Genomic DNA, 24,399 nt, shown 5'->3' with positions numbered 1-24,399 from the left:
TCTGACACTTGAGCCACAGCGCCGCTTCTGGCCGTTTTCTGTATATGTGGTGCTGGGGAATCGAACCTAGGGCCTCGTGTATCCGAGGCAGGCACTCTTGCCACTAGGCTATATCCCCAGCCCGCTCCCATTTTTAAAAGCTAAAATCCAAAGTGTACAATGCAGCTAGATATGAATAAACTGTTTTTTTTTTCTGTTCAATTCTTTCTTCTATTTTCTGCTTCTTGTTATACAGATATATATTATATATGCAAATATGGTGTTGTTCTTAAGTCAAAATTAATATGATTAATAGGATCAAATCCATAATGATCTTCCTACATATTCCTAACTTTTGTCACTAAGGAAGATAGAGTTGACTTATTAACATGGGTGGCAAACCCTGTGCAATATTACTATTATTTTTTGCAGCATTGGCTTAAAGTAAAAAATGTTGGAAGTAGAGCTGTGGCTCTAGTAGTAGAGTGTCAGCCTTGAATGAAGAAGCTAAGGGACAGTGCCTATGCCCTGCGTTCATTCCTTATTACTGGCACAGGAAGTAAACAAAGAAAAGAAATTTTTTTTTGTACAAGTAACACAGTTACTTGGAAAGTACCTCTCTCTAGATTTGTAATCTTTCTCAGTGACTATTGTAGCCTTATTTTCATGTTGTTATTAGGGATTTCAGAACCTTAATCAGAGCCAAAAGACGCTACGTCTTTACTTAGGGTTACATGAAAATAGCTAATCAGCAATATTGTGTGCTTGGAGCAATATCCTCAGAGTAACTACAATATGGTGTTCACTGTGCCAGCAGGAGCTGAGATGCTTTTTTGCCCTTGGAGATCTCATACCTGGGCCTTCTAATTGGCACTACACGTTTATCAGTGACCATGTAAGGAGATTACATGAGTTACCCTTTCCTCAAGTTTTGCATTCATCAATTATTCACTTATTTTATCAATATCTTAACTCATGTTAAAAAAAACAATTTGGTTTATAACCTCCCACCCTTCACTAGGCTTCTTTTATTCTGCACCCTCTCACTAATTATAGCTTATAGATATTGGGTGTCTGCTGTGGTCAGGCCTATTGCTAAGGGCTTTATGCTCTTTTATCTCATTTAATCTTCTTACCAATCTTGTAAATTCTACATATTTTATTATTCCCAGTTCACAAATGATGAAAGTGAAGCTCAGTGAGGATTCCTTGCTGGAGATCATGCAGTAGTTCACAGTGGAGCTGGAGATCTATATCCCAGAGCCATTCTGATTGCATGCTTTCTACCCGAGTAGGGACAGCAGAGTCATTGGTTAGCATGATTGGCTAAAGGAGTCTAATCTTGGTGTCCTTTTGACTCATTTGTTAATTCTTTCATTCAACAAACTATCAAGTGTGGCTTCAGATGTTTCCCCTACACCACAGTATAAGGCCTCAAACACAAAGGCAAATGACACCCCAGGGCTCCTGGCTTGGATTCAATACCTTGTTTGCAGCATGCCTGGGTAGATTGCTGTTTTCATTAGTGGTATGCCATGCTGTATATTATCCGAGACCCAGAGGTGTTTGCTGTCCACACTTAGCAATAGGATGCCTTTCAAATCTGATTTCAACTGCAAAGTCTAATGCAAGATAGTAGTATATTATAGAAAATATGAAGAGGTGATTCTGCCTAGGAAAAATGCTAATTTAAGGCTGATGGTTAAGACCTCTCTCTCTTTCTCTCTCTCTCATTCTCTGTTATATTGAAAAGACTAAGATTCTTATTTGATGAGAGCAGAAAAAAACTGATAGTAACTACAAGCAATGTTGAAATCTGTGATTCAAATTTAGGGCATCCTGTTATTTAACTGACAACATAACTTGAGAATCCAACTTTTAACATAATACACGTGAACTAAGCCAATCAGAGGTCATCAGCAGAGGTGTCAGATAATGTTGCCATGACATCCTTCAGAAACAAATCCATGTGTCATTGTGGAGGAGCCTTTGCAGATGAGAGCCCTCAGGTCCCAGGGGCTGGTTATAGTCTCTGGAGATTGTTGGGCAAGACTCATTTGTGCTCTATAGCCGTTAAAGCCTCTCCTGTTATTCTTGCCAAATGTATGATGTGAGGAAATCTTCATTTCTAGGGTGTGGTACCTATCTATACCCTTTTGTGTTGTGACTCATTCCAAGCAGGATAGAGATAAGATAAAAAAGGAAAACAATGTTAAGATTCAGCACATCTGAGTTATTTTGTACAAGGCAGGGAGTACTGGTTTACCAATGGCTTTTATTGTTCGGGCTCCACCGCTCAGTCGTACTCAAGCTGTGACAGCTGAACCCGAGCCCTTTAAAGGATGGATAATGATGGTTTCACAGTATCATCCACAACTCTTTAGCTTGAAATCCTAACTGAAATATTTTATTTCTGGAAAAGATACCTTTTTATAATTTTCCAGTTTTTGCAAGGGGCTATGCATTTCCCAAACTCTTCAGTCAGGAATAGGGAACCTGATAAACCTTGGGGAACTGATGGCTTTTGGCTCAACTGTTCAGAAGGTGGGAGGCTATAAAACTGACACCCTTATGTAATGCATGATGAGCCTACATGGAATGTTTATTTTTCCAGTTGATATTCCAAAGCCCCAGCTATGGGCTAGAGTTACTATTTTGAAATGTTTCCAGAGAATCATCTAGAGTCTTCTAGGTGGAATTTCCAATTTTACTTCTGACTTCATAAAGATTCTTCTATTTTTATGATTTATTTTTAAAGCTTTCCTTATTTCTTTAAATAATTGCTCATCTAAGGGGAACATCCACAACTGCAATTCCCTCATTCTCTCTCTTCTCCCTCCCTCCCTCCGTTTCTCTTAGTAATACTGCAGTTTGAATTCAGGTCCTGGCACTTGTTATGCAGGCATTTTACCACTTATGCCTCCAGCCCTTTGGTTATTTTTGAGATAGGGTATTCATATTTCACATGGACTTCAATCTTCCTATTTATGGTTCCCGGGTCTTTGGATCACGATGCCACAGAATGAAATTGGTCACTGGGAATCTATGATTTTCAAGATTATCAGGAAGCTGGGTCGGCACAGGTCCCTCAGGGTGGTTGTGGTGGACTCAAGCTCAGTTAGGCTCCATCTCCTGTGCTTTGGGAGGAAGACGATGCAGAACCTCTTAGCTGCTTTTTTTTTTCTTTTTTTTTGCCAGTCCTGGGCCTTGGACTCATGGCCTGAGCACTGTCCCTGGCTTCCTTTTTTGCTCAAGGCTAAGCACTCTGCCACATGAACCTCAGCGCCACTTCTGGCCGTTTTCTGTATATGTGGTGCTGGGGAATTGAACCCAGGGCCTCATGTATATGAGGCAAGCTCTCTTGCCACTAGGCCATATCCCTAGCCCTCTTAGCTGCTTTTAAACCTTCGACCTAAAAGTGTCATGGCTACTGGTTTCTACTTCATAATTGAGTGGCTGTACCAGGACACATGCTCATGCTAACCTCAAAGAGGCAGAAAAGGGCAATCCTAGCAGGAGCTTATAGAGTGAAGAAAATGGAAGATTTCTAATAGCCCTAATAACCATCACAACCCTTTATGATCCTTATTCATTGTGTTTTCGCCAAGTCATTTGAATACTATGCTAGCTTTGGGATGAATCCTTGATGGGTTTAATTCATCCTTGGGAGGCTGGGGTTCTTCTCTGACATCTTGGTAAGGTTTCTTGAATGCTCAGTATGGAACTTCCTAACAGCCCTTTCATCAGCCACTTGTAGCCTAACTCGACTACTCTTCAGAGAAAATCAAGCTGGGCATGGTAGCACATGCCTATAATACTAACACTTCTGTTGGGGGAGGGGGTGGGGGCAGGAGGATCAAGGCTAGCCTGGGCTGTTTCAAAAAACCATAAAAAAGAAGAAACTAAATGCAAAGTAACTGTATTTTTAAAATTTCTATTAACAACAACAAAATACCTCTATAATTTCACATCCCATTGCATTTAAAAGCACATATATTACAAATAAAAGAACTTCACAAACTTTGAAGATTAGTATTTATCAACACTTTTTTTACACATACACAAATATTTTAATATAATGGTATCTGAAATGTTATTCATATAATTTTAGTACTGTGGAAAGTAATAACTAAAAACATTTTTTTAAATTTGGTAAAAACCATATATTTTACAATCTTCTATTTACATCAGAAATATCCTTAAATGTTACAAAAACATTCACGTTGACCTTTAAAATATGTGTATGGGGACTGGGTCTTGAACCCATTATATATGACAGCAAAAACTTGGGGTTTGCTTTTGAGCTGAACATTCATTGGCATTTCATGGCAAATATTCAGCTTGACTTGATCAACACTGCTCCAAGAAAACAAAACCAAACAGAAGTCATAGGGAAAAATGTGCAAATTCATAGGCTTGCAAAATTCTCAAGCTAGTGAGGTAAACAAAAAATATTAACACCAGGACAACTTCAAATAAATTAAAGGTCTCTTTCTCTTCCCGGAGATGAGTTGCCAGTGGGAAGAATTCCTTGAGAGCCGGGTCCCATTCTGCAGAGCTGAGCTCACACTTCAGCACCGGGGGAGACGGAGGCCATGGGTGCGGCCTGTGTGGACTTGTTAATTACACGAGTGCAGGGCCGCTCCGCTCCGCGCTTTGCTGGGTCGTCCCTGCCCGTAATCTTAAGACAACACAAATCACATTGTGACAGAGAGGTTAATGAGAGACTAGAGAGCTATCAAAACCCAGAACAGTAAGTGTGTGTGTGTGTGTGTGTGTGTGTGTGTGTGTGTGTGTGTGTGTGTGTGTGCCAGTACTGAGGATTACACTCAGGGTCTTATGCTTGCACTTGGAATTTTCACTCAAGGCTCAACCACTTGTGCTATTACCCCCCCCCCTCCCCTCCTTCCCTCCCTGCTTTCTCTCTGTCTCTTTTCTTTTCTTCTTCTTTTTTTTTGGGGGGGGGGGCGGGGGCTGGTTAATTGGAGATAAGTATCTCACAGACTTCTGCCCTGGCTGTCTTTGAATCGCCATCCTCAGAACTCAGCCTCCTGAGTAGCCAGGATTACAGGTGTGAGCCACCAGCACCCGGCTGGAACAGCAAGATTTCATCCCCAGGGAGTAGCTGTCAAATCTGGAAACACATTTGTCAAAGTAGATCTGAGGACTTTTCCCAAGCCATGTGCTAGTTATTACGGCAATCTTTAGCTTCACTTACTCTTTGACTATCAGATATGTATTTATAAAAGTTTCAATGCAACTTATGAAAGTGTTTGGGTAATCCTAGGATTTATTCTATTTTTACAAATTTATGACCATCAATTTATTGTCAAAATCTATTTTAAAAAAGAGGAAACTGGAAACCCCAATTAAATGTATTAATGGTAGTATACAGGAAAAACACTAATGTTGACCTGGTTTAACTGCAAAAATATTATGTCTAAATGATACTTTCTCTTAAGAGCTACTGAGATAATGATATATAAACACAGGAACAACAGTGGAGATACTTAAGGACTAGTTAAGGTTCTGGGTATGGAGATTTTCCCATACCTTCCCATAATACCATGCAAGGCCACGGCCATTAGCTTGATTTTCAAGAGCGAAAGGGAAACTGTGCTCAGACCTACGACTCAGCACATGCATCAGAGGCCAGAGATACATTTTATGACCAATGTCCCAGGCTCTGCACCTATACGTGCCTGACGATAATACTCTCAGAAATATTTAAGGCTGACAATCATATACTTAGCACTCTTGGCATCCTATGGGAGCAATTCTATTCCTTTTTTAGATTGTAAGTTAGATTCTCAGTGGCCCAGCTAACGTCCTGGGGCTGCTGTCCGCACTGACTGCGGACACACATTCCGGACGAGCATCTTGTGTTGGTTTCTCTGCACATTTGCATGCATTATGTTGGCCTTCGTCAGAGGAAGCCATGTCTACTTAGCATTTCTGCTTGTCTCTATTGCCTTTCACCAGCTCAAATGACTTGGTATCCCCATCTTCACTTCCCAGTGTTTATTTTATCCTGCCCCTTTCTCATCCCTCCTTCTGAAGAATTTTTTTTTTTTTCCCCACAATGGTGGCTGCAGAACACACTTCTAAGCTAAGACTTTTCTGGAAACTCTTGGAGTGAATTGAATAATGAAGTCTATGGTTCTATGTTTATTTTTTCTACTAACTTTTCTATCAATTTCCATTGTTTCTGCTTTGTAAAGTTCCTGCTCCATCTATTTTCTACGTGTAGTCTTCATCCCAAGCTTTCCACATGCTGTGTCATGAATCCATGGATATTTAGGAAGGGGAGGGCATTCTCTTTATATGGCCAGTTATGTAACAAATCCTTACTCAAGCTCAGGACTAGGAGAAATGTGATCACTCCTGCCAACAGATCCATTTATTTCTCTTATTTTTTCAAGTCCTGTGACTTGAACTCAGGGTCGGGGCACTATCTTTGAGCGTTTTGCTCAAGATGGATCTCTAACCTTTGAGCCATAGCTCTGCTTCTGTCTTTTGGTTGGTTAATCGGAGATAAGAGCCTCATGAACCTTCTTGCCCGGGCTGGCCTCAAACTATGACCCTCAGATAGATCTTAGCCTCCTGAGTAGCTAGGATTGCTGGGATGAGCCACCAGCACCTGGCTAGATCTATTTGTTTTACTGGATAATAAGCCTGGGCTCTTCAATGTGGGTCAGTTTCCAGGAAACTGAGAACTACATTTTTACTTCTTTTAGAAGATGTTTTCTGGAGGAGTCATTATTTTCTCTCCTCTTTGTGCCTTTATATTTCTAGTGTTGTTTTAGGACTTTGACGTATTGCACAAATGGTTTGGCACTTGGTTTTAGAAAATAGAGTTCCAAAACGTTTTAGAAGCTGGTAGCGTACGAAGTTAAAAAAGAATTAATCTCTTAATTTCAGCTTTAATCATTAGGCTTTTCTGTTTCCATGGCCTATCTTAAAATGGAAATGAAGTTGTTTCATAATTGAAAACAAGCTTACTGAGCATGCACTGCTTATAAAGGTGATGGAGGAATGAAGAGCTGGGAGAGAGGGGTGGACAAAAGGCCACAGACGATAGAGTACACTTAAGAAGAGAACAACATACCACTCTTGCTCACAGTACTGAGGGACACGCTAGACACAGAGGAACAGAAGCTGTATAAACACGGACCTCGACAGAGCTGCCAGGAAAAAAGAGAAAAGCATGTTTGCCAGAAGGTTCAGGGGCAGAAACGATCACAGAAACAAGCATCCCTACACCACGGCTCATTTGCACCTCTCAGAGCCACGGCTGTCCTTGTTTCGTCCCCAGATTCATGATTTCATCCATGCTTCCGAGAGTACTTTAATTCCCATTATGCCTCCACGATCCCAAACTATCATTCCCTCTAGGGGAAATGCCATCTGGTGGGGTTTCCTTCTCTCCAACTATTTCATTCTCTAGCTACTACGGAGAGTTAAAAGTATGGATGGAAGAAGAGAGAAAAGCAGAAGGAAAGCAAAACACGTGGGGCATGCAATTAGAGTAACTGTTTCAGTACTTGTCATATTCTGTGAGTCCTGTTAGCGATGTTAGGCCATTTAAGGAAAGGAAGCGCAAATGACCACAAACGAGCGAGCAGTATGTAGAAATCCTACTAGACCAGTTCAAGTTCTGCCCCTCAACGATTCGGTCAAGGACACGTGTACCTCCTGGAAGGGACCCTGGAAGGTCCAGTTAGAGTGTGAGTACACTGCATTTGGTTACAGAAGAAAGATTTGGCTTTCACGGATGTGCTTTTGGGCCCCTCCCCCCTCTGGCCCCCAGGCACCCCAAATGGGAATGGCCATACTTTGTACAAGCCCATACAGAACATGGTGGATTTGGCCCCAAGATCATGGGTGCCTTGCATGTGGGGCAGAGGTTGGGTTTTAATCCCATGGGCAAGAGGACCCTAGGCAAAATCCTGCAAGGTTAAAAAGCTGTGACAACACGCAAGGCTGTGTCTGAGCCACTGTTCAGTGACCCCTAGTGGCAGATAGGTGGAACTTCATATAACCTATTGTGGAGTAGTAGGGACAACCGGGTGACTTCCATCCCCAAGGGATTCCACCAGATGTTCCTCATGCCCCATCCTATTCATGATATTCCCCCATATGCAAGCAAGCCAACAATCCAGATGGCCTGGGTGACTAGTGTGCCTGAGGCACTCCTAAACTAGTTCGAGTTCTGCTCCTCAATGGTTCTGTAAAATAGCATCTCGAAATAACATCTCTACAACTATGGGGAGTATTTGCATTCTCATATTCTCTTCTGTAGATTTTTTTTTTTTCCTAAACTGATGTCTGCGTTGAGCCAAGGGTGGATGGGTGGAGGACAGAACGTCTCATCGACATAGTGCAGGACGAAGGGACAGAGATTTCTGCAGTAAGTAGAGCCTCCCAGCCCTTTTAGCAGTGGGTGCTTTCTAGCCCCTGATAAGGGGTGTGTGCCGTCTGGGAGGCTCACCTGCTCATTCATGATGGCCGAGAGCTCACTGAGCATGTCCTTGTAATGGGACCGCAATTCTTCCTGGTACTCCAGCTGGTCCTCCTTGATGAGGCGCTCGTTCACGTCCAGCGCCTGCCCACATGCGTCTGCAAATTGCCTTTGGCAACAGTAGGAAACAGATTTAAAACTGATCACAGGCAGGGGCCCTGCAGTCAGCAACTTTGAGGTCCAAGGTGGGCTGTAGTCGGACTCCACCACCTTGAAGAGGGTCAGTCGAGTGGCTTTCTGGGTAATTCTCGCTGCTCTGTGTGAAGGAGTTTGAGGAAGCCATTCTAACAGACAAAGGGAATCTTACCTGAAGATCTCTTTCAAGAGCTTGACTTGGTTGTCAGGGTATTTTTTTGCATTCGTTTCTTCAAGGAAAGCACGTGCGTAGGCCATCGGCCCAGCATTGACCTAGTGAGGAGAAGAAAACAGGCTGGGGCTGACCTGTCTCCCTTCTGGAAGGACAGGCATCTACCTGTTTATACCACCTGCGTGGCAACTGAAGCTCTCACCACGCGTGATCCATGACCTCATGTGCCTGTTGTGTTTGCTGTTCTCCAGCTAGTCACCGAGGCACTAACAGGAGTGACAGAGCTCTGGACTTCCCTGTCGCCTTTCCCTTTCCAGATCTTTCCCATGTGGTCATGTCTGCACACTGTTACTTGAGCTCCTCTTGGTAGCTTTGCAAAGTCAGAGTCTCATGGATTTTTCTGCCCGGGATAGCTTCAAACTTCAATCCTCAGGGCTCTGGGCCCACCAGTGGGGAAGACATAGTCATGGCTGCTGGGTGTTTTCCTTTTCTTTTCCAGTTCCATCCTCTACTTAGCCATGTTCTAGGGAAGCTGACTTGTGTGGAGAAGAGCAAGGCTTCCCTTGCTCGGTGTGTATTTACTTTTGACGTAGCCAGTGGTGGAGCACAGACAAGAAGAATGAAGAGTGCTCAGTTCAGCCTCACTGAGTTTTACTTTTGTCTCAGGCTCTACTACAGCTTTGCAAGGCACAGTTGCTGACTTACCACTGTTTTAAATATACAATACTTTGTGAATTGTGGGTTTGAGACATTGATTTCTTTTTCCTTTTTTTTTTTTTTTTTTTCCAGTCCTGGGGCTTGAACTCAGGGTCTTGGTACTATAGCTTATCGTTGGCTCTCTGCCACTTGGGCCATACCTCTACAGCTGTCTTTTTGGTGGTTAACTGGAGATGAGAGTCTCATGGATTTTTCTGCCTGGACTAGCTTCGAATCTCAAGTCCTCAGATCTGTCTCTTACATGGCTAGGATTAAAGGCAGGGGCTACCGCCACCTAGCTTGGGAGGGGCATTAATGCAGTTAGATATAATGCTATCTTGATGACCGATTCGATTGTATATTGCACTGTCTGTTCCTTAGGCCAGGCCAATTGGGATACTAGTCAGCACCCCCACAATCCCTAATTGGGACATGAACCCGAAGTGTCTTCCTTATTGGGGTCCCTGCCTGTCCGTGCTCACTGGGACCCTAGCTTTCTTCTCCACTCCCATGGACCCTCTGGTGCTGGTGTGTTCAGGTCTGGGCTGGCCGTTCCCCTCCCCTCCTCCCCAAGTGTGGCTAGCCCCTGTACCAGCCTGGCTGGTTTTATTCAATGCTCCTTCCCCTTTTGCAAATAGCTTCTTGAGTTGATTCTTCTCTGTCTGATACCTCCTCCTTCTGCTGTCTATCACAAACCCAATAAACACTAATGCACATTTTATTAACTGGTAAGCATTCTTTTAGATTTGCTTTAGAACAATTTTATAAGGCTTCTCACGAGAGACAAGCACCAATGGGGGTGCCATGTTTATTCACTGACTCATTCACTTACTAGGAGGCAGATAAAGGACTTCATTTATCTAGAGAAGCTGGGATGGAAAGGAAGAGGTGGGGAGGAAAGGAAATTTTATTTTACAGAAATGAGGTATTTCTGTAGGTGCTCGGCACTACCCATGCGCATTTCAACGGCACAGAATTTTAAAAGCCTCAGACCAAGCGTTGAGATGGGAACATAAAGAGCACAAATGCTTCATCCATCCTTTGTACATCAAAAATTCCTAGGGTGCTGTGCGCATCCCAGCAGTAAAAATTCCCAGGGTGCTGTGCGCATCCCAGCAGTGGGGATGGATGCTCACTAACCTGCATGCCGACACTGCCCTGCTATGGCCAGGCCCGGGACTGCTCATGAAGACACATCCTGCCTTGGAGGTGCCCACTCACCTTAACGCTGACGCTCCCCTGCAGCTTGAGCTGCAGTCGGATCATGTCCACCTCGTCCATCGTGCAGAGCTGGTTAAGCTCAGAAACCTTCCTGGACATCTCATCAATGGCCACCTCAATAGGGTTCAGTTCGGTGCTCGACTGGCTGATGACCTGGATCCTCTTCTTCACGTAGGGGAACAGGTGGCTTGCTGCACAGGGGCCCACATGAAGGGGGTGGAAGGGTTAGTGGGGAGCCAAGGATTGCCCTGAAACTCTCTAGAGGGCCTTTGTCTTCTTTCACAGCACACACACACACACACACACACACACACACACACACACACACACATGCCATCTGTGTGTTTTTCACAAGGATCCTGAGTTACTTTCCCCCAGGGGCCATCGCCTCTCTTATTTCTTAGCTTTGGCCTCAGCTACTCTCACCTGGCTTCTCTCCTACCCTTCCACACCTAACAGGAGCTCCCCCTCAACCCGATGAAGGGTCTTACCTTCCCCCCAAGGTAAGAGATCCGGATAATAAGAGTAGCTAAACAGCAGAAAGAGATGACAGATTTCACTGAAATCTGGAAGTCAAATTTCCCACTAGTCCTCACTAAAGACTACAGAAACAATACACTGAAGAGTATAGGGACGCTTGTTTTTTGATGTATTTTTTTGGAAAGGTTGAACTCAGGGTCTTATGGCTGCCAAATAGGCACTCTGTCACTTCATCCATACCCCTAGTCCCTTGATTTTTTTTTTCATTTTTTTTTTTTTTTGCCAGTTCTAGGACTTGAACTTAGGGTCTAGGCACACTGTTCTTGAGCTTCCATGCCCAAGGCTAGCACTCTAGCACTTGGGCCACAACTCCATTTCCAGCTTTTTGCTAGTTAATTGGGGATAAGATTATCATGAACTTTCCTGCTTGAGCTGGCTTTGAACAGTGATCCTCAGATTTCAGCCTCCTTAGGAGCTAGGATTACAGGGGTGAGCTACTAACACCTGTTTGTTTGTTGTTTTTTTCATTTTAAATCACATGATCTCTGGATCAATTTCTTGAAGGTGACCTTCAATAATTGAGAAGCCACTGGGTGGCTACTCCATGATCCAGGATGGTACATGTGAAACACCGTATGCCCCTTCTTCCTGACTGCTTTCATCTTCTGTCACTCAGCTTTGGGAGCCCCACCTGGGGAACCGTAGTTCCTTTATTAATGCTGTGCCACCAGACACTCTTGCTTTCCTCCTCTTTCCTCCTACCAGAGACACTGAATATCTTCAGGGCCAAAACCTTTTGTCAGTTTTTGTGCCAGTACTAAGGCTTGGACTTAGAACTTTGTGCTCTCATTTAGTCTTTTGGTTCAAGGCTGGTGCTCTACCACGTAGGCCACACTGACATTTTGGCTTTTAGCTGGTTAATCAGAGGGAAACATCTCATGAAGGTGTCTGTAAAGATTGGCTTTGAACTGTAATGGTCAGATGTCAGCCTCCCGAGTAGCTTGGATTACAAGTATGAGCTGCCTGAGAATCATGTTTTGATTTAGTTTTTAAGGTCTGAATTGCCAGGATCTGGAACAATGCCTCCTCCTAGACACTCATGGGTAATGTGCTGAATAAAAGGATGACAAGGTCATAGAATAGATTTCAATAGTTCTGGGTGGGACATCGCAGGGTCAATGTCTGTATTTATTTTGGATGAAGAATGTGCATTTCAGTGGGTAAAACCTTGCCCGCAAACACATGCAGATAGCTGCCCACCATGATGTAGTTGAGGACAGATGTAGGGGGCTTAGAGAAATGTTCCTTGCCTGTGCTTTTCCCAAGACACTGACATCATGACTGGTGAATATTCAGTCGAAACGGTAAGGAAGGGTGCTGCAGTTGTTGTAATCGCTGCCGGCCAGCGGCTTGCGGGGCAAGTGGAGACAGAGTCATGGAAGATAAGGGGGCCCAGGCGAGATAGACTCTGGAGACCAGACTCGAGGTACAGATCTGGTTTATAGCACAGTTTCAAAGCCTATATAGGCGAATCACCCAGTATATGATGTAATCAACAGCCAATAGGTAACAGACACCTTGACTTAGGGACTCTTTTGAACAGGGACTTTCTGGGAGGTGCAGGCTTGGGGCGGAGCCAACTCATGCCTTAATGCCCATTGGGTTTGCCCAAGAGCATGCAGTGACTCTGCTGTTTGCAACAGAGTTCCAGGCTCTACGCTGATAGCAGCCGCTAGCTCCCCTGGGGCATTTCCCACAGGAGGGCTGTGAAGCAATTCCATTGACAGCCTCTCTTCCAGTTTCCTTCTCAATGGACTCTTTAGCTAGGCACTGGTAGCTCACATCTGTAATCCTAGCTACTCAGGAGGCTGAGATCTGAGGACTGTGGTTTGAAGCCAGCTGGGACAAGAAAGTCCAAGACTCTAATCTCCAATTAAGCAGCCAAAAGCCAAAAGTGGAGCTGTGACTCCATTCATAGAACACCAGCCTTGAGGAAAAAGTTAAGGGACAGCCTTCAGACCCTGAGTTCAAGTCTTAAACACACACATGTCTACATCAACATATTGAGTGCTTCTCTATAGGCCTGAACTGACTCTGAACTTCCACTAGACTCATCTCATGACAGGCCTGTCCTGGTCCTAGCCCCCTGGGGTAGCTGCCCGGGCTGTGCACCTACTTGTGAGGACCGTCCTCCGCTTGCACTGCTCCGCCACACCCCCGTGCTTCTTGCCGGACAGCGTGAAGGGTGTCTCGAACACAAAGCGGTTGATGTTGTGATGCAATTCAAAATCTGTCTTCCGGTCCTCGATTTCCTTTTCTTCGAAGAACGGTGTGACGTAGGTGACCTGGATGTAGGCGTACTTGGGGTCTAACTCCTTGGGGTTTACCTGTGTGAACACACGAGAGGCCCAGACAGTAGTGAGCCATGGTGATTTCGAAGGACAGCTGGGAAGCTCTGGTTTCTCTGGCTTGCATCCTGGTGGACAATGTGTGTGGTGGCATCGGGTCAGGACTGGGAGTGGCCACGGAAAACCCGGCTGACAGTGGTCAAGCAACCCAGCTGTGGCTGGGGCCAGCCTGGCTAGCAGGGATGCTCTCTGCAATGGTCACGCCTGGCTGGGGCAGATGAGTTAGTCTTCCATTTACTGTTCTCCTGTAACGATGGCGCAAAGTGTGCCTCTGTGTGGAATGAAGTCTCATGAAGCTGAAAACCAGTTTCCACTCATCCCTCTGGGATGGAGCCCTTGGCTTTGGGTTTGTGATGGGGAGGGAAGTTGTCTGTCTATGTGTCCTATCAGCTGAGTTGGTCTGTCTCATAACTATGAAGTGTTGTGTTTTCCGAATCCAGATGTCTTCTCTTATCAGCAACAAATCTTCTCACCCCTGCTCCCCCACCCCCCACTGCCCGGTGACAGTACTGGGGATTGTACTTGGGATCTGGTATGGCATGCTTAACTGCATGGTACCACTTGTGCCACATTTCCAACCGCCTTTCCATTCATTGTTCATTTTCAAGGGACGGTCCTGAGTCAGGCTTGACTGACCTAGGTTGGGATCCTCTTTCTTGCTCTTCCTAATGTTTCTGGGGATGACAGCAATCAACCAGTGTCCTTGGACATTGTTCTTTCCCTGTGGTTGGGATAATAGACATGCGACGCCGTGCCCAATCACTGGTTGAGATGGAGCCTTTGTGACCTTTTATGCCCAGGACTCAAAGAGTGATCCTCTGATTTCTACTTCCTAATTACCCAGGATTCTAGACTGAAGCCACCATGGCCAATTACTGACTGCACTGGTGACGAGGCTAGACAAACTGAAGGAAGACAGGAAGAGTGTCCTGAAACTATCCAGGGAAATTATTTTGCCTCTTCTTCAAAGTTAAAGAGGATGCTTTTCGGCCTTTTTCCTAATAACGTCTTGAGGAATTTTAAAACTTTCTCCGAGTTTCTTTCTGCCCAATCACTGCCTACTCAATTCCAGAGATTTGAGGAATCTTATTCACTTTTCTCTTTGTAATGTTACTGAGGATTAAACAGATTAAGAGTAGGGGTTCAGAGTGGCTTATTTTTTCCCTAAGATCACCAGTTGGCAAGTGGTGGTGTGAAAGAATATAAATTCACGTTACTCTGATGCTGGATGGGACATTTTCCTCCTTTTACCAGGAACTGTATGTACCACAGTAATTCTGTCTGCCTGTAAAGAGAATGAGACTGAAGCCTTCAGATAGAGGAGAACAATGATCCCATTTACACAATGTCAGCATAGACCCAGCAATCTTTGATCTTCTGCTTAGACTTCTTCAAATACCAGTTTTATGTAAAAGAAGAGAGGGGCAAAATATACCACTGGATACTTACCAGCTTTTTTCAGCTCCATGTTCTTTTTTTTTTTTTTAAATACTCCTTATCAAACCTATCTTTCAATGGCAGAATCCATCTTGCTATTCTCTAAATCCATCTGCCCCTTTCCTTCCTCTCACTGCATGTTCTGGGCCTCACAGAACATCCTCTTGCCCTACAATCCCAGCTCAAAGGTCACCTCTGGGTAGTACTACAGAACCCAAAGGAGTTTGTTGAGAGTCACCTGTTCCCTTTTTCCTGGACCACTCAGCGAAGGCGGGCCATTGCATTCTTCGGAATGGACCAATCACACAGGACTTCTCTTCGTAGCCCCATGGGACCAGAAGGTCTGGGAAGAATAGAATTTGTGCTCCTGATCCTTGTTTTTGGGTCTGCCATGCAGTGGTACTTACCAAAGGTTGATTAAGGGAAGGAGACCATATGAGAAGTTTCTAAGTAATTTCAAGGTGTAATCATTTGCTTTGTGGAGCCAATGAGAAGTTGTTGGGTTTTAACAAGTTAATAAAAGGTAATGTGACTAGACTATCATAGAAAATAGCTCTCAAAATTGGTGAGGGATGAGAATGTATGGTAGAGGGCTTGCCTAGCATGCATGAAGCCCTGGGTTTGATTCCTCAGTACCATATAAACCAAAAAAGCCAGGAGTGGCACTTGGCTCAACTGGCAGGGTGCTAGCCTTGAACAAAAGAAGCTCAGGGAGAGTGCCCAGGCTCCGAGTTCAAGCCCCAGCATTAGCAAAAAACAACTGATGTGTGGCCCAGAGACAAATACTTTTTGTCCCAACTCGTATGGGTTCTTGAATCCAGGGCTTGGCCCTGTTCTTTAGTTTTTTCTTTTTTCTCTTAAGACTGGCACTTTACCACTTGAGTCACAGCTCCACCAACAACTTCTTGATGGAATAAGTACTTTCAACTTGCTATTTTCTCTAAGTTGACTTTTGGGACCAATCAGGTTAACATTTTAATTGCTATTAAAAGGTAAATTATTTATGGAAGAAGTAGAGGATTTGGTAAACTGTTCCTAAGAGGACTTCTCAGCTATTCAGAAAAAACATAGGTGTTTTTGACCATCAAAGAAAAAACCCCCACAACTACCAGCCAACCAGAAGCAAAACATTAGTAGGTAACTTTACTTCCAGGCAAACTATTTAAATAATAGGAATAGTAATAAGACAACAAACAAAAATAGGAAGTTACATGATAGCACTTGCATAAATAACGAGTCTCCCCACCTTGTTAGAGTCCTGGATTATTTTCACATTGTCGGCTCCGAATTTATCTGCATAGAGTTTGAGTAACCTCTGGGAAATCTCAGACAGCCCTGTTAGCTTGGGCTCCTTATAGATGTACTCTTTACCTTCTTCTTCTTCAAAAAAGCCCTATGGAAGACACACAATGGACCACTGATTTTATTAGAGAGCTCTGATTAAAAATTAGAAGTCAGATAAAAACTCCTTTCCTCAAAAGGTCTATCTAGTTTTTGGGTTGCCAGATCGTTGATTAGCGTATTGTAAGGTTACAAGTCAGAAAAGAGTCAGAGGAAGAACACAAACTATTATATTATAAACAGATATTAATGTAAGCTTCCCAAATTCTGGTCAAAGAATCTCATGAATTGTCCTAGTAGTACTTTTGTCCTGTGCAGAAATCAATGGCAGTATCTTCTTACATATATTTTGGGAGAAGAGTGCCCTCTGGTGGCAGCATTGGGTAGAACACACAATCTAGAATAATGTTTTGCATTATTCAAAGCATTCAGTATCATTTAACATATGGCATTCCACGAAACTTTGAAACTATCACAGGTAACAGTATGTGGCATGTAAAGTTATTGAAATGGGTTAGCATTCATCTCACACCATTTTGGGTGAAAACTCATGACACTTTATTTGTTATGATTGAAGTTATATTAGGTATGTTCTCAATTACTGCAAATGAAAAATAACTTTATGCTAATAGCAATGACTTGAAGGACCAGATGCAAGTCAGTTATATGTAACTTAATTACCCAATGTACTTTGATAATGTATCTTTTGCCCTTTAGAAAATCTAGACCTTACAGGATTAAAAATAGCAACATATGCATCATTTTTATTCCAGAAGGGCAAGAAGGATTTAGCCTCTGTGAATCTGTCTGGTTTGAAGCCAGGAAAAGGGAAGATTCCATTATCTGAAGGTAACTGAGCAAGTCTTTATAATTCATTCTCTTTGAAGAGACAGCGTGTTTTTCCTGTGGAGTACATGTGGCCTCAGAATACTAATGAATTTGAGAGCAGAAAAACCTACATTATCTGGGATACATGCGGAGATGGACTTTGAGATTGGGTGAAGAAACGAGAGGTCAAAACAGAAACTTTAGTTAGGTTTTAAAAATGATCATTTTTGGCTAACTGTGTTTATTTCTTACAAAAACATCATGGACACACTGTCCTAATGCTGTATTTTTTTTCCTTCCTAGTGGATGTGAAGCAATCTAATAACAGTGATTAAACTGGAATCTTTTGGGTGCTGTGTCATTGCAAACACTTGTAGACAATTAAATGTCATCACTGTTCATAGGGCGCTGTGGATCATCAGAGGAGTGTACCTTGCAAAAGCCAAAGCACAGGTGCATTCCCAGCACCTGTTCCTTTTGTTTGTTGTCAGGGTATTGGAGGTTGACCCCAGGGCTTTGCACTTGCCAGGCAAGCACTCTTACCCTTGAGCTTCATCATGAGCCCTTTCACATTGAGTATACTTGAGGTAGGGCCTCAGGCTCAGGCTGGCCTAGACTGCAATCCTCCTATTTATGCTTCCTGGTGTCACTGGGGATGACAGGTGTGTGCTATGGTTCCCAGCCACTGAGCTTTCTCTGGAGCTTGGATAACAAGCATGTACCCCGCTGCCAAGCTACTGGTTGAGTCTCATGGACTTTGAGACTCTGATGCCTGGGCTGGCCTTGAACTGCATGTCCTTGATCTCTGCCTCCAAAGCAGCTAGGATTACAAGCTTGAGCCACCCGCACTCAGACAGATTCCAGAACCATTCTTGTCAAGCCATGAATTGTACATCACATTCTTCAGCTTTCTACTTGACTCTGGGTTCTCAGGAAACATGCCTGGTGCAACAGTGCACGTTCAGTGTGGCCCGGACGCTGTCTGGTCTGTAGGAAGAGGTCCCTTATTTCTTTTTTTTTTTTTTTTTTTGGCCAGTCCTGGGCCTTGGACTCAGGGCCTGAGCACTGTCCCTGGCTTCTTTTTGCTCAAGGCTAGCACTCTGCCACTTGAGCCACAGCGCCGCTTCTGGCCGTTTTCTGTATATGTGGTGCTGGGGAATCGTGTATCCGAGGCACTCTTGCCACTAGGCTATATCCCCAGCCCCCACTTATTTCTTGAATAAGTGAATAGATGAAAAACAAACATATGTATCCCATAAAGGTAGGTTTGCTCTAGGTATAATTGAAAAAGATCTCATTGTGGGGTTTAGTAAAGAGAGGGGTGTGTGTGTGTGTGTGTGTGTGTGTGTGTGTGTGTGTGTGTGTGTGTGTTGCTAATTTGGTGCCTGTACTGGGGTTTGAACTCAGGGTCTTGCACTCTTACTTAGCTTTACTTATTCATGCCTGGGAAGCTCTATGACTTGAGTCATGCTTCTACTTCTAGTTTTGGGGTTTGTTTTTTTTTTGCTAGTTAATTGGAGATAGGAGTTTCTCAGCTTTGTTCACCCTGGCTTGCTTCTCCCAGTGCTCCTCAGAGATCTCCACCTCCTAAATAGCTCAGGTTATAGGTGAGAGCCCCAGGAGCCTGGCTGGAGAGTTTCGTTTCTGAATCATTTCTTTGAGAACTGTTCAAGACTCAAAATGACAGATCCTGAACTGCTACGAGGTGACATCTGATGGCCAACGCTTGAAAAGCGGCTCTGAGCCCCATGTCCCCTTAGACTTGGGAGGGGGGCAGGGCTGGCCCCTCCCTCATGACTTCCTGCCTGCAATGTGTTCATGCTGCTATCTTTGTGGAGTTGGGTTTTTTTTTTCCTTCTTCTGATTCAAGGTCATAAGTGAGTGGCTAAAACTGACAGGCTGACACATCAGAGAGATCTAACTTTTCTAAAGCCATCAAATAGAATCCCCTCCAGGTCCCTGCTAACGCAACATTTACAACTTCAGTTTCAATGAGAAAAGAAATATGCCTCTGAGTTTCAGACAAAGTTTTTTTTTCTTTTTCCACCACGGCATGAAAATGAGTATGAAAAGACACGTGACAGAGTGTTTTCCCCTGACTAATTTCCAAATGCAGAGTTAGCTGAGAGAGAGCAGAAGGAAGTATCAGAACTCCTGAGCTGGGGTCTTGGTCATGGCCCTGGCCTCCTTTCAGGACCACTGTTGGGTCTAAAGGACAAAAAATGATCCATAGCCAGCAACCTGCTGGGAGGTCCCCCGCAGAGTATCTGACAGGGGCTTGGCCAATCTTAGCTATGACAATGCTAGTAACAACAAAGAAAATGTCCCCATCTATAGCAATCTGCATTCTAAGTCATATTCAGGCAAACAGCTTAATGCAGTTAGGTTTCCATTTTTCTTCTGCCAATACTGAGGCTTGAACTTAGGGCCTGGCCACTTTCCCTTCGCCTTTGTTTTTGGTTGCTTATAGTTGGTGGTCTACCATGTGAGCCATAGCTTCACTTTTAATTTGAAATAATTTGGTTTAATTTGAGATAAGAGTCTCATGGACTTTGCTGCCCAAACTAGCTTTGAACCATAATTGTCAGATCTCAGCCTCCTGAGCGCTAGGAATACAGGTGTGAGTCACAGTTGTCTGGCTTTTAATGCAGTTTCAAGTGCTCAGAGATACATACCTTTCATTTTTCTTGCATCAGAATTGAGGTTTTCCTTATTAAAAAAAAGTCTACTGGTTGGCATGTCAGTATTTTGGTAAGAAGCAGTATTTTGGTAAGAAGCAGTGATTAGAACTTGTATTTTCATGATGGTGGAAATGAAACCTATTGAGCCTTTTATTTTCTTCTTACGGGATGAGTATGAAGGAGTGAGGAAGGCCAAATACACCTTGCACCCAAGAAAACCACCAAGGCAGAAACCACTGAGATTCAGGGTACTCTCTGCAGGATAGCTTCTGTTCTAACTCTGTGTGTAATATAGAATGAGTTGCTTATGAATGGGACACCGGTGTTGGAAACTCAGGGGGAGACAGTTTTCTCTTTGCTGTAACTCTAGGGTTAAGAACTAGGTTAAGAACAAGGCAATGAGAAACAGCGCCTCTGCATTTCTATGGCTAGTTTGATTTATTAAAATGTCCAATCCACGTTACAATCCAACAAATGCCCTAGGAAACAGAAGACTCTAATTCAACAGGACTTCAAATCAGTGTAATTAACATGCATAGATGATAAGCTCTCAGGTCAATAAATCAGGATAAAAACTTACAACAAACCGATCATGTAGATGTTCTCCTTGCTACTCAGAATCTTGCAATCTCAAACAAATATATGTGCTAGTATATTCCATGGATCCCCACGCACAAATAAAGGCATTTCAAGAATGCATTTCCACGCGTTCCAGTGCACAGAGGATAGGTCAGAAAAATGTCCCAACAGGCCCAATGTTTTAAGAAGAGAAGCCTCAAAAATGCAGAGAAATGGTTCCAGGTAAATATGAACTCAATTATGTTGTTGAATGTATATAGGCATATCAGCCATTTTTGGTCAAGAGCAACAATTTCCTATCAACAAGGAACTGAAAGGCTATATATCACAGGCTAACGTTCCTTTCAATCAGCTTCTAAGGCGTGTCCACACTCAAGTAGACATGATTCAGTGTCATGTAGTGTATATCCTTTGGCGCATAGAATACAATTCCACCAGGTCTTTCAGCTAATGAATTCTAGGGGCATTGGACCTTTGAAGTTATGCAATGGACCCTTGCTGGCTTACTTTCATGCAACCAGCGAGGCCAAGGAGTTCATTGCTTACAAATGATGGCTCATCATCATTGCTGGTTAATTACTTTGGAAATGAATTCTTCAGGAAAGTCGAGGGAGGATGCCTTTCCCAGGGATATCTATAACATTTCCTTAGGCAATGATGTCAGGTGTTGTGTAAGTTTTTCTGGGTAAGATTTGCATTTTTACAAAGTCACTGATGTGGAAGAAAAGTTCTCTGCCTGTTTTCTAACACCCGGCTCATTGTAGGCACTACTAATATTCAATCTTTTGGCCAGTGCAATCAAATGTAAACACTAGTCACATGGGATATTAAAATAGGCATGCAAAGGCCTTTATTGAAGCCAAAAGCTGATTGCATATTATATTCCCATAGTTCTTTTTAACATGCAAGACACATCAATGGGGATGCTACAAAGGTAAATTTGATAGGGATGTACAGAACCATTATGAATAAAGGATCATTATTTCTGACCATGAGAATTATGCTAATCATGCAGTCAAACATCATCTTAGATCTATGGAACATTCATTCTGAGCATGTTCAGTTTGGGAAGATGTTCAAATCTATTTTGTATTTATTCATCAACTGGTGTGCAAAGAGGCAAACTGTCTGCCCCTGTTGAGTTCACACTTGCCATTTGGTGCCCTGGGTCAGGCACTAAAATACAGTTAGTACAGTGATCCTGAGGCTCTAATCTCCTACTTATTAGAACAACGCCTATGTGTTTCTTTGCTCATAGAGAACTGAAGATTGAGCTTATAGAAATCCATGCTTAGGCGAACTCTCTGGTTGGTATATTTATGAATACATTGTCCCTTAATCTCAGATTAATTTTTTAAATCAAGGAAAAGAAAAAAATGGTCAGGTTTGCTATCAGAATGCTTTACTAGGAAATCTGAAAAAAGTACAAAGTTAGGTCATATGAAAGTATCTCTCCTTGCTCATTCCGTATCACACACACCCCATTCCCCGCCAGTCTTTTTAGTACAGGATTTTTTTTTCAAGTATTCTTTTAGTAGGTGAGTTAAGGGTTTGTGAGCCCAAATTTATAAATAAAATATTCATATAGTACAGAATTAGGGAGGAATTGAAAGAATTACAAAAAAGTATGTTCTCAGTAGACAACTAGTGCTGAATGGGATACAGTGTGCATAGTGAAAGAGGTTCATGGACAGTAATTATGCAAAACCTCAAGAAGTTGTCATTTTGTGGGCAAAAATGATTAAAGGTAGGCAATGTTGTGTGGTTCAAAAATTTCTTTTCTGTCTGAGATGTCATTTTTACCTTGGCTTATTTTCTAAACTTCTTACCTTGCTACTTTCTGAATCTCTGGAACTGTTACTTTCCTGGTAAAGATTATTCTTGTTCGTATTTTGTCTCAGGAACTAATACCATTATGATCGAGAATACTCAGAGACCGCCACCACAGAGAACTCCATTTCTCCAAGATACTCTTTGGAAAGGGGCAAAGTCTTTGCAGGATTCTAGAAGGAATCCATTACCTGCTAGCTCCCCAGCGTCTGAAATTCTGACCCCTTTCTTTTCCTAATATGCTACAAGTCATGATGGTCTGAAATAAGCAATCTCCAATAGCAAGTCTATTCTGCACATATTAAAAGTATAGGCTGATTATATTCGTGTGTGTGTGTGTGTGTGTGTGTGTGTGTGTCTTCCAGACTATGTCTTCTACCTTTGCAAAAAAGCAAAACATATGTAAATACATTTTTGTAATTCAGATCATGGGAATAAACACAGTTTAGTTCAAAGAATTATCTCACCTTGTAAAACAAATGTAAAAATTTGCTCAAAAATGTTAAGTTTCAATAAAATCACAAGGAGGGAGGTGTGAGGATTATTAGAGCATGCAAACAGAGAGAGGAGAGAGTAAACTTACCACAGCCTGGAACAATCAAGACCAAAAGAGAAGAGTAAACGTTTGCATTAAAACTGAGTTGGAAAGCAATGGGATTTGTTTCTACCCTGTTTAATGGCTGCTATTTTCAATACTGGTTGGGGAACCAATCGCTAGCCCTCTGGTTCTCACGACCAATGTGTGAAAGGTGGGACTTCATTATTCTTCCATTAAGATAACCGGAGGAGCTGTAGGTGCGCCCTTCCTCACCAAACTCTCACCTGAGCCTCCCTTGAGGCCTTGTCTTTCCCCTTAATGGTCCAACTCCAAAAGCCCTTTCTGATGAGACTTGCTGCCTTTTTTGCTTGTTTGCTAATGATTTGCTAAGGTCACAAATTGTGTATTTTCTTCATGTCTTCCCAGTTGCTGTTTCTTCTCCTCTCCTCAAGACTTCCTCACAATTTTCCTTTCTTCAATGGACACTCACACTACAACTATCTGTAGTGTGGATGCATTTCCACATCCCGCCCCACCCAATATGGAAATTTGGCTTTTCCCTATGGGCTGTGCTCTCACACCACTGTGGTTCTCTCCCCTTCAATCTGAGGCTGCTGTGAAGTGGGAAAATCCAGGTGGGATTAAGTTGACTGGGGCAGGTGGCTACCCTATTTAAAAAGTTCATCTTAAAGCCACATTTGGTGACCAGAGGAATATATGTTTTTTTTAGAAGAGTCTAGTGGGCAGCCATCTAGATTGTTAATGCTGGATGTGAGTCCTGCCATAGCCTGAAGATTCTGAGATCAGACTCTGGTGATAGCATTTCACATGAGGGAGCAAAGGAAAGTGAGAGCTCTGAGAATCACTTCAACTGTGAAAATAAAAGACTGCTGTGCTTATCCACGGGAACAGCCCCCTGAAATCATCCTGCTGAAATACAGGCACGCCACAGGCCTTGCTGAAAAGAGGCAAGGTAGTTCCTGTGCTTATCTCAACTCAAGCTCTGCTACGACAAGATATCCATAATTAACACACCACAAGTCACTTTCCGTGGCTAAGATGTTCATTCTTGTTCATTGTTTATGCAGTAACTCGAGCAAGGTAATTTAAAAATTACATTGACTTGAAACACAGGAAAGAGAACAGTTGCTGAATGTTTTGCATAGAAACAGGGGTAAATAGAAAGTAGGAAAAAAGTAACTGCCTGATTGCAAAGTCACAGGTTTAAAATGGTGAACTAGCAGGAATATGGAAAAAATAGGTATCCATACTTTTAAGAAGTTAGAAATAATTGTGGCTCAGCTTATATTGAGTCTAACGGATTTCTTTGTTCTTTCCCTCTCTTTTGCCTCCCTCCTTCCTTCCTTCTTCCCCTCCCCTTCCTTCTTTCTTTACTGGTAGTGGGGCTTGAACTCAGGGCTTTGTGCTCTTGCTTAGCTGTATCATTCAAAGGGTTTGCTTTACCACTTGAACCATACCTGTAGTCCTGGATTTTTAAAATTTTTGGTGGTTAATTGGAAATAAGAGTCCCATAGACTTTTCTACCCAGGCTG

General features: G+C 43.1%; 1 protein-coding gene across 5 annotated transcripts in view; it reads right to left on the bottom strand.

The window, feature by feature from the left end:
* Nucleotides 1-3,886: 3,886 nt before the first annotated feature.
* Nucleotides 3,887-24,399, bottom strand: part of Dock10 (dedicator of cytokinesis 10) — a 192,464-nt gene continuing 171,951 nt past the window's right edge. For all 5 annotated transcript variants that reach the window (XM_048344649.1, XM_048344651.1, XM_048344650.1 and 2 more), the window contains exons 51-56: nt 16,296-16,442; nt 13,381-13,591; nt 10,725-10,915; nt 8,808-8,908; nt 8,471-8,609; nt 3,887-4,660 (exon numbers count right to left, since the gene is read on the bottom strand). In XM_048344649.1, coding sequence (XP_048200606.1) covers nt 4,544-4,660; nt 8,471-8,609; nt 8,808-8,908; nt 10,725-10,915; nt 13,381-13,591; nt 16,296-16,442 — 906 coding nt within the window. In that variant the 3' untranslated portion in view covers nt 3,887-4,543. The remainder of the gene's footprint in view (nt 4,661-8,470; nt 8,610-8,807; nt 8,909-10,724; nt 10,916-13,380; nt 13,592-16,295; nt 16,443-24,399) is intronic.

This window comes from Perognathus longimembris, chromosome 4, assembly GCF_023159225.1.
Source record: "Perognathus longimembris pacificus isolate PPM17 chromosome 4, ASM2315922v1, whole genome shotgun sequence".
In the NCBI taxonomy this organism is placed as follows: domain Eukaryota; kingdom Metazoa; phylum Chordata; class Mammalia; order Rodentia; family Heteromyidae; genus Perognathus; species Perognathus longimembris.
The sequence above is the reverse complement of the archived record's forward strand: the minus strand, read 5'-3'. Positions and strand labels throughout refer to the sequence as shown.